Source organism: Pectinophora gossypiella, chromosome 28 (genome assembly GCF_024362695.1).
Source record: "Pectinophora gossypiella chromosome 28, ilPecGoss1.1, whole genome shotgun sequence".
Classification (NCBI taxonomy): Eukaryota; Metazoa; Arthropoda; class Insecta; order Lepidoptera; family Gelechiidae; genus Pectinophora; species Pectinophora gossypiella.
In genome coordinates, this window is record NC_065431.1 from 2,469,634 (window position 1) to 2,487,807 (window position 18,174).

An 18,174-nucleotide genomic window follows, 5' to 3' on the forward strand; every position below is an offset into this window, starting at 1 on the left:
GGAGGTGTTTTTACGGCTAATAGCCGGGACCAACGGCTTAACGTGCCCTCCGAAGCACGGCATCAACTTACTTTTTCGGACAATCAGGTGATTCAAGCCTGAAAAGTCCTTACCAAACAAAGGACAGTCTCACAAAGTGATTTTGACAATGACCCCATCGGGAATCGAACCCGGACCTCCAGATCGTGAGCCTAACGCTCTAACCACTAGACCACGGAGGCTGTCAAGACCACGGAGGCTGTTAATTCCGTACATATTCAATCGTTTAATGACAGACCAGACGCTCTATTCAAAAATTTCGTTATTACCGTGAGCCGCTTAATGCGTAAGTGCGAGTGAGACACACAGTCCTTGCTCTCTTTACTCTTTTTGGCCGGACAAATGGGGAGCGCTGAGGACTCTCACCTGGTACAAAATTTAAGACGACAGGCCTCAGGGTGCTAAGTTGAGCGCAAACCTCGGCTCAGGGCGTCGTCAGAGGAGATTATAATTCAAAAATATCTTTATTCAGTAGGTAACATAGTTACACTTTGAATCGTCATTTTTTAACATAACGACCGTCTCATCCGCCTAAAACTACTGCAGCTTCTCATAACCTGTATAGCCGGGTGAAGCTGCATGAAAAACCTCGGCACAGGGCGCTAGACGTTCTTTAAAAAAAACATAAAATAATTGTCGACTTAAGTGGGCCGAAAGCGATAAGAGTTAAATGAGGGAAATCGATCGAAATGATTAATTAATTATAATAACAATTTTATTTAGTTCACGCAACCTAACACGTTTCCTTTACGAGCAGATTGTCACGTTTTTAATAATAACAAAACATTTTGTTATGTCAATATTTATTAGCAGTAACTGTCAGTACTATTCAGAGGCGGAGGACAGGAGTCCTAGTACGGCTTTGTAATAGACTACTCTGGGCGCCATTCCACTTGCGTCAGGCAGAGTACTGCGGGGCGGAAGGCAAGAGGGAAACCACTGCCCTATTTTTCCCTAAAAAAGTAGCATGGAGAATGCTACACCGAAAAGAGCGTGGCTCTTAAATTAGTGATGAATATTTATTGCGATCTCAGTACTCAAGAACACAGTGTCTTCCCCTTAATAGAGACAGTAAGAAGAATGTTAAATACGGACTTATACTCCACTTAGCAGATTCTGCTCCGCACCACCCAAATCCCCTGGTAGTTGCGGCTTCCGAATACATCCCGCTTAGGGACGGTACAGAAAAGTATCGGCGCCCGAAGGACGTATTATACGATCCCGACGACCCAATTACTCTAGCCGATAGGCCAATGAGCTCGCGACAACAAACACTTCAGGACCCCGATACCGACCCCCGGCGTGGTCGACGATTTCCCTCATTCAGCTATCGACCCGCCGGGGTCGAATAATTCTTTCAAATATTATCCTCTGAGGCGACGCCCAACTGCGCAACGCGCCCTCAGGCCTGTTGTCTTAAATTGTGTACCGGGTGAGAACCCTCAGCGCTCCCCATTTGTCCGGCCAAATGGTTAATGCCATCTGCGGCAAATCTACAATAAGTCACGTCAAAAAAAACTATCATTTTTAGTTACATAAACATAATATTTATTTAAATATTACTAGAATATTTTTTTAGAAAAAAGTTTATATTTCTATGTTTATTCATTTATCTGAAGTGCAGTTTTCACTAACACAGTTGACTCGACCGTTATAGACGGCGATACGGCTCACCTATCACGTTGGTCTAACAGAAAGCTCGGTGAGGTGTGGGTACTTAGTTCATCTTGCGATGGATGTACCTCTGACTACCCCAATTGGGATGTAGATGTGAGCTTATGTAAAGTTTCATATTTCTATTTATTTAATATTTGTTAGTTTTCCTTAAAAAAAGTGCTTAAATAGTTTATTTGAAAAATAATATGTAGGACACTGAAAAATAATAGTAATAACTGCATTTATGGCAAATAAAGAATCTTAATCTTAAACCTAGATAATTAATTAATAACTAAAATAAATAATAAGTACTGGGTTTTGCTACGCGAAACTTCTAGAAAAAAAATGCATTCGTCATATGAATTTATCAAAATCGAAACGAGTCTAAAGTCTATAAAAAGATTTATGAATTGAATACATTAATTTTTATTTTCCACCAAGTTAGAGTCTTGGAAAATGTTATGGGTTCCGAAGTAATTATAACATGAAATAGCACAGAGTTCGTGGATGTAATGCTTGTGAAATATTTAATCATAATTTATCGATCTCCCTATCCATCCATAGGGAAGGGGAGTGCCTCAGCAGTGGGGACGTTAATGGGCTGGTGATGATGGTGATGATTTATAGATCAAGCAATAAAAACTTCTGTTTTGCGAATGTGAACTGGGAATGTGACACGGTGGGTAGTTTTAAAAGGAACTTGAAGGATTACTATTTGAGTCTTGCTTGAGTTGCATTAGTCGTATTTGTATGCATTTACTTATTTATTTAGGTATATGTATTGTATATCATGTGTATATTTATAAAACAATATTCTTCTTCTTATCGTGTCGATGGAAAACTAAATAGTATCGGCCCAAAACTTGGCAACAAGTATGAATAGAAACAATATTAAAAGTATATAATATGTTTATATTACTAAGATGCTGGAGATGCCTAGGACCAATACCAATTTTGGCTTTCACTCATTTTCCGTCCGTGCAGCCATGCTCTGGAATAGGCTGCCGAGGGTAGTTCAGGAGAGTTCCTCTTACCTAATTTTTAAGAAGAGAGTCAAAGAGCACTTTTTATCCATAGAGTATTCGTAGTCTAAGTATATTGTTATATATATAATAGGTATGTATGTAGGTATAGTATATTTTATATGTGTATATATTTATAGAGGCTTAGGCATATGTTTGTGTATATATATATTTTTAAACGGTTTTATATGTAGATATAATTATTATAATGTATTTAATATATTGCACCTCTTTTTATTCTTCCGCAGTTACTCTAATACTACCTCTGGGTTGGCTGGAAGAGATCTCTCTTAGAGATAAGTCCACCCTTGTAAACGTCCATTTCTTGTTTGTGATGTAACTAGTTGTTAAGTGCAATAAAGTATATTCATTATATATTTATGAAAAATATATATAATATAAATATAATTTATTTAAATTTGGTTTGTAGGGTTAGGTTTTTGATATCCTTCGTGGCCTAGTGGTTAGAGTTTTGGGCGATCTGGAGGTTCGGATTCGATACCCGATGGAAATATTGTCGAAATCACTTTGTGAGACTGTTCTTTGTTTGGTAAGGACTTTGCAGGCTTGAATCGGCTGATTGTCCGAAAAAGTAGGAGGATTCCGTGTCTCCGAAGGCACGTTACCCCGTTGATCCGGGCTATTAGCCGTAAAACACATCTATCAACCCGCAGTGGAGCAGCGAGGTGGAGTATGCTCCATGCCTCTTCGGTTGATTGTGGGGCCTGTGACCAGTAGTGGGACGTATAAAGGCTGTTTTTTTTAAAAAAAAAAACACATTTCATACACAACATTATGTTTAAAATGCGTCTTTTATTGTTTGTATTCCAACAAGGAACCCTAAAAAAATAGCCTCACCTGTATTTTGGCGTAGACTCAAACGCCAGCAGTTCCTGATAGCCAAGGTCTATCAGCCATTTTTTATTTTCTAATTAATTTATAACTCATGACCTTTGAGGTCAAAATATGTTTTGCATATTGCCGACTTTGGACTTTGTGAAATCAAGGTCGAAGTTACAGTTGTCTATGAGGCGAAAAATCTAGAACTGTTTTTTGTAAGGACTTATCGTTACCTTGTCGTTAACTCTCGCCAAATTTCGCTCACCGTCAAGCTAGCAAGTGCAATAAAACATGGCTATAAATCCAGAACCGTGACGGTACTATTTTTTTTACAACAGGTACTATTTTTTTCAATAAGAGTACTAATTTTTGGTATGGTCAAATTATTTTTTCGTGCCCATTTTTTTTTTGAGGCCGCTAGCTTGAGACTTGACTAAATTATATTACTATAATTTAATAAATTGTTAATGTTTGTTTTATGAGAAATTAAATTTGTTATTTTATTGAATTGATGTGATATGATAATGCATGATTATATATTTTAATTTGTATACCTGAATTATAAGGTCGAATATGGCGGACATCCTAGCTATAAAATCATTTTGTACCTGTATTCTTACAAATAAAGAACTTTGAATTTGCAAAGCAAAATATTACTATTATACATAACTAAATAATTATACATACATATAATAACACTACAAAGCTAACACATAAGCAGTTAAAATGCATCAGTGGTATTTGTGGAGTTTTGCGGTTTCTACCATACATAATCGTTTTATGACGTCGTTTGTATGGAAAAGTACTTATGCAATATGCAATTATTTAAATACAAGCTTTTGCCCGCGGCGTGACACGGTTCCCCTTTCCTCATCATCGTTAATTTAAGAGCCACGCTCTTGTCGGTGTAGCATTCTCCATTCATGTCAGATACTGGAATCGTTACACTTCAGAGTGCCCAGAGACGCGAGAGAACCAAAGCGAAGACCGCAAATGTTTCGGGTGCAGCCCTCGAGACCGAACATGGGGGACTGTGCTCCTGTCACTAGGGCCTTGCGCTACATTAATGATATAGCGGAACGTAACTACGAGGTTGACTTATTTACTTGTTCGGTGGTGATATTCACAGAACGGTCTCTAAATCATTTCAATGGGTACTAGATGTTATTCATACTTCGTTTTATAAAATATTTAATCCCATTTATGTATCGATATCGCATTGGGTATACCTGTAAAGATATTGTTTAAGAATTATGGAAATAAATTTAAAAAAAAAATGTCTATCCTTCACTTCCTTCTAAGACACGACGTTCGCCTACTCTTTAATCTGTTCCATGTAAGCTCTTCTTTTCTCCTTTCCTAATGTACCAATTTTTAGCTTCCTACCTTGAAAACTGCGAAAAGGTCCTTATAAAATTCCACCCCCTCTTTGACGGAGTTGGGGGCAGATATCTAAAAAAAAACGATGCACGATTTTTTTGTTGGTCACAAATAGTCCGCATACCAATTTAAATAATAATAATTAAAAAGTTTATTCAGGTAAAACCTACGACATACATATTATACATTTATATAACATTTAAATATACACACGTGAATATTTAGTTGTTTAGTTTGTGTTTAGTTAGTTTAGTTACATACATAAACTCACGCCTATTTCCCACCGGGGTAAGCAGAGACTATAGAATTCCATTTGCTTCGATCCTGACATACTTCTCTTGCTTCCTCCACATTCATCAATCGCTTCATACACGCACGCCGGTTCAGAGTAGATCGTATTAAATCTTTTCTAAGGACATCTCCAATTTGGTCATCGTAAGTCCTTCTCGGTCTTCCTCTGGCAGCCCTACCATCAACTTTTGCTTTATATACCGCTTTTGCAATTCTATTATCCTTCATCCGCTCTACGTGTCCAAACCAACCTAACATTCCCTTCTCAATCTTAGTCACTATATCGTCTCTTTTACACCACATCTCTCTCTTATCACACTGTTTCTCACTCTATCACTCAACTTCACACTGCAGATGCTACGAAAAGACCTCGTTTCTACGTTTTAGTTTAGTTAACGTTTATTTTTAGCTTTCTACCTTGAAAATTGCGGATTGCTCCATACAAACTTCAACCCCCTATTTTAGGTAAGTGGGGGGGGGGGTTTAGAAAGAGACAAAAAGTACTCCATGTCACTCTTTATCCCTCCAAATAACATAACATAAACAGCCTATATACGTCCCACTGCTGGGCACAGGCCTCCCCTCAATCAACCGGAGGGGGTATGGAGCATACTCCACCACGCTGATCCAATGCGGATTGGTCTCCCTTCAAATATCACCTTTTAAAAAATCACGTCAATTCGCCGCTCCGTCTTGCCGTAAAAGACGAAGAAACTAACAGACATACACACTTTCCCATTTATAATATTAAGTAGTATGGATAAACTAGAGAATAAAAATTAAATGCTACGATAGAATATATTGATAATATATGTTTACAGGATAGCAGATAATTGGTCATGTGTATACTTCTATAACAGCCTCAGTGGTCTAGTGGTTAGAGCGTTAGGCTTACGATCTGGAGGTCCGGGTTCGATACCCGATGGGGACATTGTCGAAATCACTTTGTGAGACTGTCCTTTGGTAAGGACTTTTCAGGCTTGAATCACCTGATTGTCCGAAAAAGTAAGATGATTCCGTGCTTCGGAGGGCACGTTAAGCCCTTGGTCCACAAAACACATCCACCAACCCGCATTGGAGCAGCGTGGTGGAGTATGCTCTATACCGTCTCCGGTTGATTGAGGGGAGGCTTGTGCCCAGCAGTGGGACGTATATAGGCAGTTTATATATACTTCTATAACATAAGGACAATCTAATGTTTATATTCCCAATTGGGTTAGTCAGAGATGCGAGTCAGATCGCGAGATGAACTAAGCACCCACACCTCATCTAGCTTTCTGTTAGATCTACGTGATAGGTGAGCCGTATCGCCGTCTATAATGGTCGAGCCAACTGTGTTAATGCAAACTGCACTTAAGATAAATTAATAACTCATATATGTAACTCATGTATGTGACTTTTTGTAATTATTTCTTTTTATTTTGGTGCAATAAAGTGTATTTGTATTGTATTGTATTGTATGTAAGTCCGGTACAGGGGTTCGAACTGGCGCTTTCCGTATGAGAAGTAAGCCTTCTTCTATCATATGGGCTGTGAGGTAAATTACTAACCTCATCAATTCTAGTGTCAGGGTTATTATTAAGCCAAAGGCACCTGACATGGCTCGTGTAACGATGACTCACTTAAGTATATCAGTAAGTAGTAACTGGGACTTAACGTGCCTTCAGCACGGATCATCTTACTTTCAGACAATCAGGTGATCGGCTGTAATGTCCTAACCAAACTGGGGGATCACAAAGATGATTTTTGTGATATGTCCTGGGTTTTGAACCCGGGACCTCCGGATCGTGAGCCCAACGCTTAACCACTGGACCGCAGAGGGCGTTCGAAGTAAGTCTGATTGTGTGGAATTTTCCGTCGCAAAAGTATGGAACTGAAAATAATTTAGAAAACACAAAAAAAATCATGAATTTTCCGACAGCAAATTCCACTTGATATTAACTCAAAATCATGGTCTGAATCATCCCCTCAGTATTCTAAACAACAGTAAACAGTAGTACAGTACAGTACAGTAGTAGTAGTTTCAGTATTGTAAACTTTTTTTTTTTTTTTTTTCGTAACGATGTCACTTACACCCATATGTACTTGTATGGCTACTTGTATGCACTTGTATGGGGTGTATGTGACATCGTAACGAATGATTCTGCTCATTATTCTGAGTCAATATCAAGTGGAATGTTCCATCGCAAAAGTATAGAATTGAAAATAATATACTTAATAAAATAAAACATGAATTTTCCGACCGGAAATTCCACTTGATATTAACTCAGAATCATAGGTCTGAATCATCCCCTTCAGTATTCGTTACGATGTCACTTAAACCCTGTATGTACCTTTAAATAAATTAAAAAATGTGAGAAAAACCCAAGACCTTTAACTGCGGTTAAAAACGACCAACGTCCAACAAAGCCATGGTCACTCCTTAGCGGTATTATAATATTATATCTAATGCTAGTAAAATTTGCATTTTATTATATCAAAAAAGTTGTTTTGTTCTTACTTGTGACAATTTATTGAACACGGAAACATTCAAATGGTCTATTTTACTTAAGTTACATTAAGGTTAAGTATATTATTCATTGTTATATTGTAAGTGTAACCATAACTTCTTTTTTATACGTGACTTATTGATGTCATTAACTACTTGGCCGGACAAATGGGGAGCGCTAAAAGCTCTCACCCGGTACAACGTTTCAGACAACAGGCCTGAGGGTGCCCAGTTGGGCGCGAACCTCGGCTCAGGGCGTCGTCTAAGAGGATAATATTTGAACGAATTAATCGACCCTGTAGGTATTCCCTGTGTCCGGCGGTTGTTTAGTGTACCCGCATTGGAGCAGCGTGGTGGAGTATGCTCCATACCCACTCCGGTTGATTAAGGGGAGGCCTGTGCCCAGCAGTGGGACGTATATATAGGCTGTTTATGTTATGTATTCGGCTAATTTTCTCTTCGCGGGTTGGAAGGTCAGACAGGCAGTCGCTTCTGTAAAAAACCGGACCTGCCAAATCTTCAGGTTAGGTAAGCGGACCCATGAGAAATAGGATAATGCTAGGTGATGATGATGATGATTAAACAATAATATACCTGATGACTTCATTTTTGTATTTGCACAAACAATAATTACAAAGTAACAGTTCATAGTTCTAACATCATAATAATTATATGGTACAGCGTTTTTTATTTTATTTTTACAATTAAAGAAAAAAAGAAGCTGATAGTAATCTAAGAAATAATCGAAATAATTGTATGGTTTTAACGGTTTCTTACAATTTTATAGTTTTCATAAAAAAATAATAATAGTAACCTATTCTCTGAACCGGCTCGTGTTTGAAACGATTGATGAAATTTTGTTGAAGCAACATATTATTTTACTTGACTTATTGTAAATTTGCTGCAAATGGCATTCACTACTTGACCGGACAAATGAAGAGGCTCTCCCCGGTACAAAATTTTGAGGGTGCCCGGGCGCGGACGTCAGATCAGGGCGTTGAGATGATTGGATTTGAAAGAATTAATCGACCGGGCAACCCTAGTGGGTCGACAGCGATAAGCGCTGAATAAGGGAAATTTCGACCACGCCGGCGGGGTCGGTGTCAGGGTTCGTTCTCATGAAACCCTACCATTAAAACTATAGAAGTTTCATACAAACTGTGCCCCCTTTTATCCCCTTAGGGGTTGAATTACGCAAAATCCCGTCTTAGTGAGCACTTACGTCTTAAAAGGAACCCCCATGCAAAATTTGAGACTCCTGCCATTGATACTCCTATTCCCAGTAATCTTACCGAGTAGACTTACCAGTTGAACTACTGGGAATTTCCTTCCCAATAGACTTACTGGTAAGACCAAGTTACAGATTCCGATGTGGTAGTAGTTTTACAGCTAGTTACATAATATGTAATTTAATTTTTGACGTTCAAAAAGCGCTGACTATGTAAGCTAATTTTGAAAAATAAATATTTTTGAATTTTTTTTTTGAACCACTTGGAATTTTGTTCCCAGAAGACTTCCCAGTAAAACAAAAATCTCAATATATCAATCTCAATATGTCGTCGCTAATGTTGGTAACTGACGTATCTGAATTTTTTGGCGAATCAGATCTGCACCTTTTACTTTTGTCAATAAGACGAAGAAAAATATATATATTTTTGTTTTATTTATTAATTTCAAATTATTTTGCTAAAATATTGCAAAAAAATGGTTCGCAGTCTTAGCACCGTAGCAGCGCGCGACTCTTTCTCGCCTCGACATACGTCACCCGTCTCTCTCTCACAGTACTGCACAGAAAGAGACAGATGATCTCTGTCCCGACGAGAAAGAATCGCGTGCTAAGCCCGCTAAGATTTCGTGACGAGTGAGTCAGTCAGCGAACGAAGAATCTTTTCCTTTTTTGTATGTATAGAAGTAAGAACAAGTGGAATTTTCCTTCACAGTAACGTAAATACACCGTAGTATTTACGTTACTTACGGTGGTTAACGTGTAATGTCCGGTGTTAAACGTAAATTTCCGTAATTTGCGCAATTCACGTTTTGAAAAGCAAACGAAGTGGCATTTTCTCGTAATTTACTGAAAACTACTCGTTTACCTTTATCACAATATTACACAGTTAACAGCCTCTGTGGTCTAGTGGTTAGAGCATTGGGCTCACGATCTGGAGGTCCAGGTTCGATTTCCGATGCGGCACTGACGGAAATTACTTTTTTAAACTGTCTTTGTTTGTGCAGGCGGCATCACCTGATTGTTCGAAAAAGTAAGCCGATTCTTTGCTTCGGAACGCACGGCGAGCCGTCTGCTACATGGGACTTAAACATAGCGACAGGTAAGAATCATTTACCTAGTTCACAAACTACTTTTTTCGCAGGCAATTTTTATATATTTTATATCTTTTGTACTGAAAAATAAAAAATATTTTATTATAGCTAGCGAGGAGTGGTTGTGTATACTATACTGCCTACCCCTACGGGGATACAGGCGTGATGCCTATATTGATGCCTTGTCATCAACAAAAAACAATTTAAAAAAAATCGTCTTTATTAAAACAAAAAAAAAACAAACGCAATTCCTACAACACCAACCTTTAAAAGATTGATAAAAACGTTAAGTAATTTTAGTTTTAGCTTAAAATTACCTCCTTTTTTATACGTCACGTGAATTGACTAAGATTAAAATCAACTCGCTAAAATTGATAGAGGTCGTAAAAACATTTAAAACTTGGAGCGTATCGTCATTAACCAGATTATACTCTAACTATAAATATATACTAATACCCTATATAACTCATGGCGGCTGAAATTTGGACGGGAAAATCGTCAAATGTTACTTGTTAAACGATATGGCGGATTTAGGTGGGCAAATCATGAAATGCCGGGACATCATGATGCGCCCGGGCAGATCTCGATCTTCTTACAACATGTGTAAACTTACGCCAACAAAGAAAACATAAGCATTTTTTTCTTTTTTACGTGGCTTATTGTAGATTTGCTGCAAATGCCACCACTTACTTGGCTCCCCATTTGCCCGGCCAAGTAGTTAATTCCATTTGCGACAAATCTACAAAAGGTTACGTCAAAAAAATTGCATCAAACATTATCAAAATGTAAAGAAATAAAACAAAGCATGATTCAAACTTGCTCTAAGGATCCCGAACCGAATGAAAAAAATATACAACAAAAAATATAATTGCGGTGTTGTACGGAACCCTTGGTTAGCGAGTCCGAACAAAAAAAATAAAAAAAATAAAAATGTACTTACGGTGATAGCTGATCATCTTCATTGCTGACTTCATTGACTTATTTAAAAAAGCACTTATTACTATTTAAAACCACCTAATTTATAATATATTTATCAATAAAATACGTAATTATAAAATTTTATTATTATTATAAACTATTATGTATTAATAATAATCGTAATATGAATAATATGTAAAATAATATATTGAAAAATGTAATAATTAATTATTTAAAATTATTCGTTATAAAAATATGATATTATGAAAATACATTAAAATATCAATATTTAGATTTTATTAATTCTCTCTGCGGTACTTGGCGTTAAGTAATGATTTTTATTATTTAAGTATTTATTTTTATTGTCAATGTTATTATGTTCTTAACACTGCCTATAGGAGACCTGAAACAAAGAAAAAAAAATATTAACATTAAATCGAACAGTTTTTAGTGGTTAGAGTGTTGGGCTCACAAACTGGAGGTCAGGGTACGATCCCCGATGGGGACATCACATGAAAACTTATAAACCGATTTTGATAAAATTTAGGGTGAATGATACCTACTTAATCCAATTACAAATTATTATCACAAGGACGTACATTGACCAAATTGGAGATTGCCTTAGAAAAAGTCCAGTACGATCTACTCTGAACCGGCATGCTTCTATGAAACGATTGATGAATGTGAAGGAAGCAAGATAAGTGTGTCAGGATCGAAGCAAACGGGATTCCATAGTCTCTGATTATCCTATGCTATCCCAGTGGGAAATAGGCGTGAGTTTATGTATGTATGTATGATGAACAGATGGTATTATAAATTTGTTACCTGCTGTTTGCAAGTTTCTGTTACAAATTCCACTTATTATAACCAAAAATAATATTATCTTTCAAACGCAAATTTAATAACCATTTAATACAATACAAACTTTAATTAAGTATAAAACTTTAATATTATTATCACAAGCACTTATTATGGCCAGGCTTAAAACACTTCTACTGGCGTTTTTGTTTGTCAAGTAAAGAAATAAAAAAAATGAAACTACCCTCATTTTTCGACAATAAAAATAATTGAATCGTTTTATATTCCGAACGTTTACTTAGAAATAGAGTAATATTAATCCCACTGGTGGGTACCAGCCTTTCCTAATCCATATGAGCGTTGGAATACTCCACCACGCTGCTCCACCGTGGTTCGGTGAAAACCTATCCAAACGTCATTGGTGGAAAACCATCCAGTACCGAGAATCGAACCCAGTATTCCTGGTTTCGTGGTCATTCCAATGAGGTTTAATAAAATAAATTTTCATAGTGATTTAAACTTAAAAGGCTGTTTGGTTTTATTACTTCAGCGCCTGATGTTTTTAAAATACTAATTAAATCTATGTGGTCCATTGCTAAGTACTAAATAGAATCCCGGTGGGGACATATCACAAAAATCACTTTGTGATCCCTAGTTTGGTTAGGACATTACAGGCTGATCCAGGTGATTGTCCGAAAGTAAGACGATCCATGCTTCGGAAGGTATGTTACGTCCCGGTTACTTACTGATGTGATGTACAAAGTCGTTACATGAGCCATGTCAGGGGCCTTTCGCGGCCTAATAATAACCCTGACACCAGGGTTGATGGGGATGGTAATCCACCTCACAACCCACACGATAGAAGATGAAGAATACATACACACAATAACAATCCTTAAGGGGTGGACATAGCCTTGCGAAGCACGGAGGAGCTCGAGATGAAAACTTTTTTTTGTGGTCACCCATCCTATGACCGGCCTTTGCGAAGGTTGCTTAACTTCAACAATCGCAGACCGAGCGCGTTTACCGCTGCGCCACCGAGTATAACAAGTAATTAATAGAAAACTCGTGTAATAAACTAATGTATAAAATAGCAAAACGGTGATAAGGCGACCCGACCCCTATAATATACTTAAATTATGACAGAAAAAAACATATTTTTATGTTGTTAATTATCATCGCTACTAATTGCGCAAGCATCATAAATTAATACGCACAGTTAAGATGAATGAAACCCATATTTTATTTAAGTATATTACGAAGAACTTTAAAATATGTTTTCGTTGAGGGATAAAAAGGAACAACGACATTGAAGCAATATATAGGTCGTTTAAATCCAGCGCAGGCCTAAACTGGTTGTCGAATTTATTTTCGAATTCATGTTTGGGTCGTAAATAATTATCACGTGCTCAGCGGTGACGGAAAACATCGTGAGGAAACCCACATTCCCGAGAAATGCATTTTCGAAGGTATGTGACCTAACCTGTATTGGGCTGGTTAAAACCCGGACCTGTCAAATCTTCAGGTTAGGTAAGCGGACCCTGTGAAAAACGGGATAATGATAGGAACAATGATGACTATTTTTGACTTTGCACAATGACTTTTATATGCGCATATTTTTATTAGGTCAACATAAACAGCCTGTAGTCCCACTGCTGGGCACAGCCCTCCTCTCAATCAACCGGAGGGGGTTTATAGCATACTCCACCAGACTGCTCCACTGCGGGTTGGTGTTTGGCTTAGACATAATGACTGAATAAGCACAGTACAGTCACTCCTTCTGTGGTCCAGTGATTGAGCTTTAGGCTCTGTTGGCAACCCCAACATTAAATATATATTTTTATTACTATGACAACATTTGTCTCGTCACTTCCTTTTTTTTGACGTGACTTATTGTAGACTAGCGACCCGCCCGGGCTTCGCTCGGGTGCAATGCTGAGGAAAAAATGAAATTATTTACGACATCACATTAAACTAACAGTATTTAATGTGATGTACACAAAAATAACAGTATTACTTCACTATATGTATATAAATATGTATCCGTGCTTCGGAGGGCACGTTAAGCCGTTGGTCCCGGCTATTAGCCGTAAAAACACCTCCACCAACCCGCAGTGGAGCAGCGTGGTGGAGTATGCTCCATACCCTCTCCGGTTGATTGAGAGGAGGCCTGTGCCCAGCAGTGGGACGTATATTTTGTTCGTGTACGCGGTGGCGTCCGGAAGTCGGGTCGCACCTTTCCCTCAAAAATGTGCGAAGGGAGCGATGGCTGGCTTTCGCGTCAACTCGTGATCGGGTGCTGCGTATGTGGACAGGCCTGCTTCTGCCAGGGAGCTCATAAAACACTGTTTCTGTGATAAAGTCACATAAACTCTTTATGTTTCACTTTCCTTCCACCGACTGTAATTGGAATACCATTGTATTTAAGTCTATAAATTATGTAATACAAACTGGATTAAAAGAAAAGAAAGGAAAACATGAAACAGTAGGACTAGGGCCCTGTGCTGGGAGGTTTTCTGGCCACGTCTTTCCCTCAGCGTTACAGATTCCGATGTGGTAGTAGTTTTTACAGCTAGTTACATAATAATGTAATTTAATTATGTTTGACGTTCAAAAAGCGCTAACTTTGTAAGCCAATTTTGAAAAATAAATATTTTTGAATTTTGAATTTTTGAATATAGGCTATTTATATATAATAATAATGGATGGTATTATACATATAAACCTTCCTCTTGAATCACTCTATCTATTAAAAAAACCGCATCAAAATCCGTTGGGTAGTTTTAATGATTTAAGCGTACATAGGGATAGGGACAGAAAAAGCGACTTTGTTTTATACTATGTAGTGATTTTCCGCAGATGGCATTAACTACTTGGTCGGATATCTCGTCACTTCCGATTTCCTGGTACTCCATCGAACTACTATATCACACTGTTTGTACGAATTTAATTTCAGTGAGTTTTGCAAGCTATGAAGGTTTTCATCTCAGCCTTATCCTCAGACAACCAGCCCTTACAGCCACCAGGAACTTGACACCCCAACCCTAACAGGTTCACGATCCGGAGATCCTGGGTTCGGGTATATAATCCCGGTGGGGGCATATCACAAAAATCACTTTGTGATCCATAGTTTACTCTTTACTCTCTACTTTCTAGTTTACCCTAACAGCCTCCGTGGTCTAGTGGTAAGAGCGTTAGGCTCACGATCTGGAGGTTCGGGTTCGATTCCCGATGGTTGTCGAAATCACTTTGTGAGACTGTCCTTTGTTTGGTAAGGACTTTTCAGGCTTGAATCACCTGATTGTCCGAAAAAGTAAGTTGATTCCGTGCTTCGGAGGGCACGTTAAGCCGTTGGTCCCGGCTATTGGCCGTAACAACACCTCCACCAACCCGCAGTGGAGCAGCGTGGTGGAGTATGCTCCATACCCTCTCCGGTTGATTGAGAGGAGGCCTGTGCCCAGCAGTGGGACGTATATAGGCTATTTATGTTTTTAGTTTACTCTTGTCGTCTCCATGCTACTTTTTAGGGAAATATAGGGCAGTGGTTCCCCTCTCGCCATCCGCCCCTCAGTACTCTTTTTTGTCTTGTCGAAATTATACCAGCACAAAAAATAAACTAAAAAATAATAAAATGTTAAAATGACCCGAGCTTTTGTTAAATTATGTCAGAAAGAGCTGTCAAGAGTTTCCCGAAATTAAAAATTTTACTGGCATTAAGCAACGAAAAATAACATAACATAACATAACAAATACTTTATTGCACAAACAGGAAAAAACAAAATACAATACAAAAGAGAAATAGAATTAGTACAATAGGCGGCCTTATTGCTAAGTAGCAATCTCTTCCAGGCAACCTTTAAGTATAGGGAAAAAAAAAAGTAAAATGTTGAATTTTTATTTTATTTATATAAGTACATAAAATACATGCATTAACTATCCTATTTTGCCACCGGGGTAAGCAGTGACTGTTTAAATACAATAAAAATATTGAATATTATTATTTTATTTTCTATAAAAGCACTGTCAAATCTTCAGGTTAGGTAAGCGGATCCTGTGAAAAGTGGCATAATGCGAGTGGAGATGATGAATTTATTTTTTATTTTATATTTGTATACATAAAATAGTTAAAAGTAAATTGTTAAATTTTCGGTGAAACGTGGGTACTATTTTTTACCGACTTCAAAAAAGGAGGAGGTTCTCAATTCGACCGTATAATTTTTTTTTATTTATTATTGTTCGCGGATAACTTCGACGTCTATGAACCGATTTTGATCATTCTTTTTTTGTTGTTAGGTATTTATATGCCCTTAAGTAAATTAAAGACAAAAAAAAAAAGGTATTTATATTTAAAAAAATATATAATTAATTTCGATGAAACTTGAGTTGCTACTGAATTTATATGCGATGGCTGCGATGACTACCCTTATTGGGAATATATTTGTGAGCTTAGATTTATTTTTTTATTACAATTTAAATTAAAAAAAAATACTTACGCTCCAAAACTATAATCCTTAAAAGTAACAAAACGAACACCGCTCATTGTCCCTTTATTTTCACTTTAACTCCACAAAGTTTATGATAAGTTAAATAACAAGAAATGATAATTAATATAATAATTATCTCAATTTATCTTAGACGTAACTATTTCTAGTTATAACACGTTCGCGCGTGGTAAGAAGTTGGTTGACAAAATCAGACTGATAGTTATCAATACTATTGCAAAATAAGTATATAATAATATATATATAATGCTAATAATATGTAAAACGTATAAATAGGCAAAGAATATGTAGGGCAGACACGACAATCGGTTTAAGTTTTGTAGGCGCGTTATCTCGTGATTAATACTGAATTTTATCAATTGGGATGCTCTAATTTTGCCTAAAAGATACACAAATAATAATATACTGCCATTCATAAATTTTTGCTGGTTAGCACAGCGCCATCTATGTTTTTCTTTGGGAAAGTAGCCTGGAGAGTCGTTCATTGCTTAAACTTTTTTTTTGTCTTTTATTTATTGCTTAAACTTGAAATTCCATATTTTTCTGCCGTTTTTACGCTAAATATTAAAACGTGCAAACCTGCGAGCCATCATCATTACTCATCAACACATTCAACATTCAATTTTAAACATAACAATTAAAGTAACAAATTATGCTAATTAAATTATCTTTTCATCTAACACGTGTTTGGGGATTTATATTCTAAACTTGTTTATTTGATGGAATTTACATATTTAAAACGACAAATGGAATCCATTTAAAAAAGATGTTCCGGGCCCTATCATACAAGGGTGGATCCAGGGGGGAATCATGGGGGTCATGACCCCCCTTTTTTTTCTTTTTTTTAACGTTGGGAAATGCGTTACGCATACCACGCCGCCCGGGGACGGGGACGGGGACGGGACGTGGTTATGTGGGACTCCCCGGGTGTCGCCATTCCTCCTTGCCGCCGTGTGGCGGGGATACGGGAACGCAATTGCACACAACCGCGTCCCCGCCGGCGGATGCCCTTGATTTCACAAGTATATTTTACAATTCCTCTACTTTTTTTGATACATGTATTTACAAGTACTTGTGAGTAAGTTGTAACTTGTGAACGTGTAAACTTGTTTTTAAAGAACGTCTAGGGCCCTGTGCCGAGGTTTTTCTTGCAGCTTCTTTTCCCCGGCTATACAGGTTGTGAGAAGCTGCAGTAGTAAGGCGGATGAGACGTTCGTTATGTAAAAATTGACGTTTCAAAGTGTAACTATGTTACCTATCGAATAAAGATATTTTTGGTTTTTGACGAAGCCTGTGGTGGATTTAATGATCTTGTTTAAAATCTTTTTGAATTAATACTTTATTATCAATTATATATTCTTAATTATGATTCCTTTTTTTTGGATTTGAATTTGTAAGTTTAGATAAACACGACAGTGGTAGTAAAATAATACTGTAGGCGTAGGTACAAAATTGTTGTCCCCACTTTGTCCAGTCTGTTAGATGTTGATAATCTTTGTCCACACTTGAATTCGAACTTATAAACTAACATGGTCGAGATAACGAATGTTACTAATAAATAAAACTGAACTCTTCTTCTAATAAACCCACACGGGGTTGTAACATGAATTACCAACATCATCAACCCTGGTGTGGTTATTATTGAGCCGTCTAAGACCCCTGACATGGCTCATGTAACGACTTACTTACAACAGTAAGTAGTAACCGGGACCAACGGCTTAACGTGCCGTCCGAAGCAGGGATCATCTTACTTTCGGACAATCAGGTGATCAGCCTGTAATGTCCTACGCAAGCTAGAGATCACGAAGTGATTTTTGTGATATGACCCCACCGGGATTCGAACGCGGGACCTCCGGATCGTGAGCCACTTAAAAACATGGATTAGATATTTTACCTGCAGTGTTCACTAACACAATTGACT

The 18,174-nt window shown here is 37.5% G+C and overlaps 1 protein-coding gene across 1 annotated transcript in view; it reads right to left on the reverse strand.

The window, feature by feature from the left end:
* Positions 1-11,162, reverse strand: part of LOC126379146 (scavenger receptor class B member 1-like) — a 149,889-nt gene extending 138,727 nt beyond the window's left edge. Inside the window, exon 1 of the mRNA XM_050027789.1 lies at positions 10,976-11,162. Coding sequence (XP_049883746.1) covers positions 10,976-11,009 — 34 coding nt within the window. The 5' untranslated portion in view covers positions 11,010-11,162. The remainder of the gene's footprint in view (positions 1-10,975) is intronic.
* Positions 11,163-18,174: the final 7,012 nt, after the last annotated feature.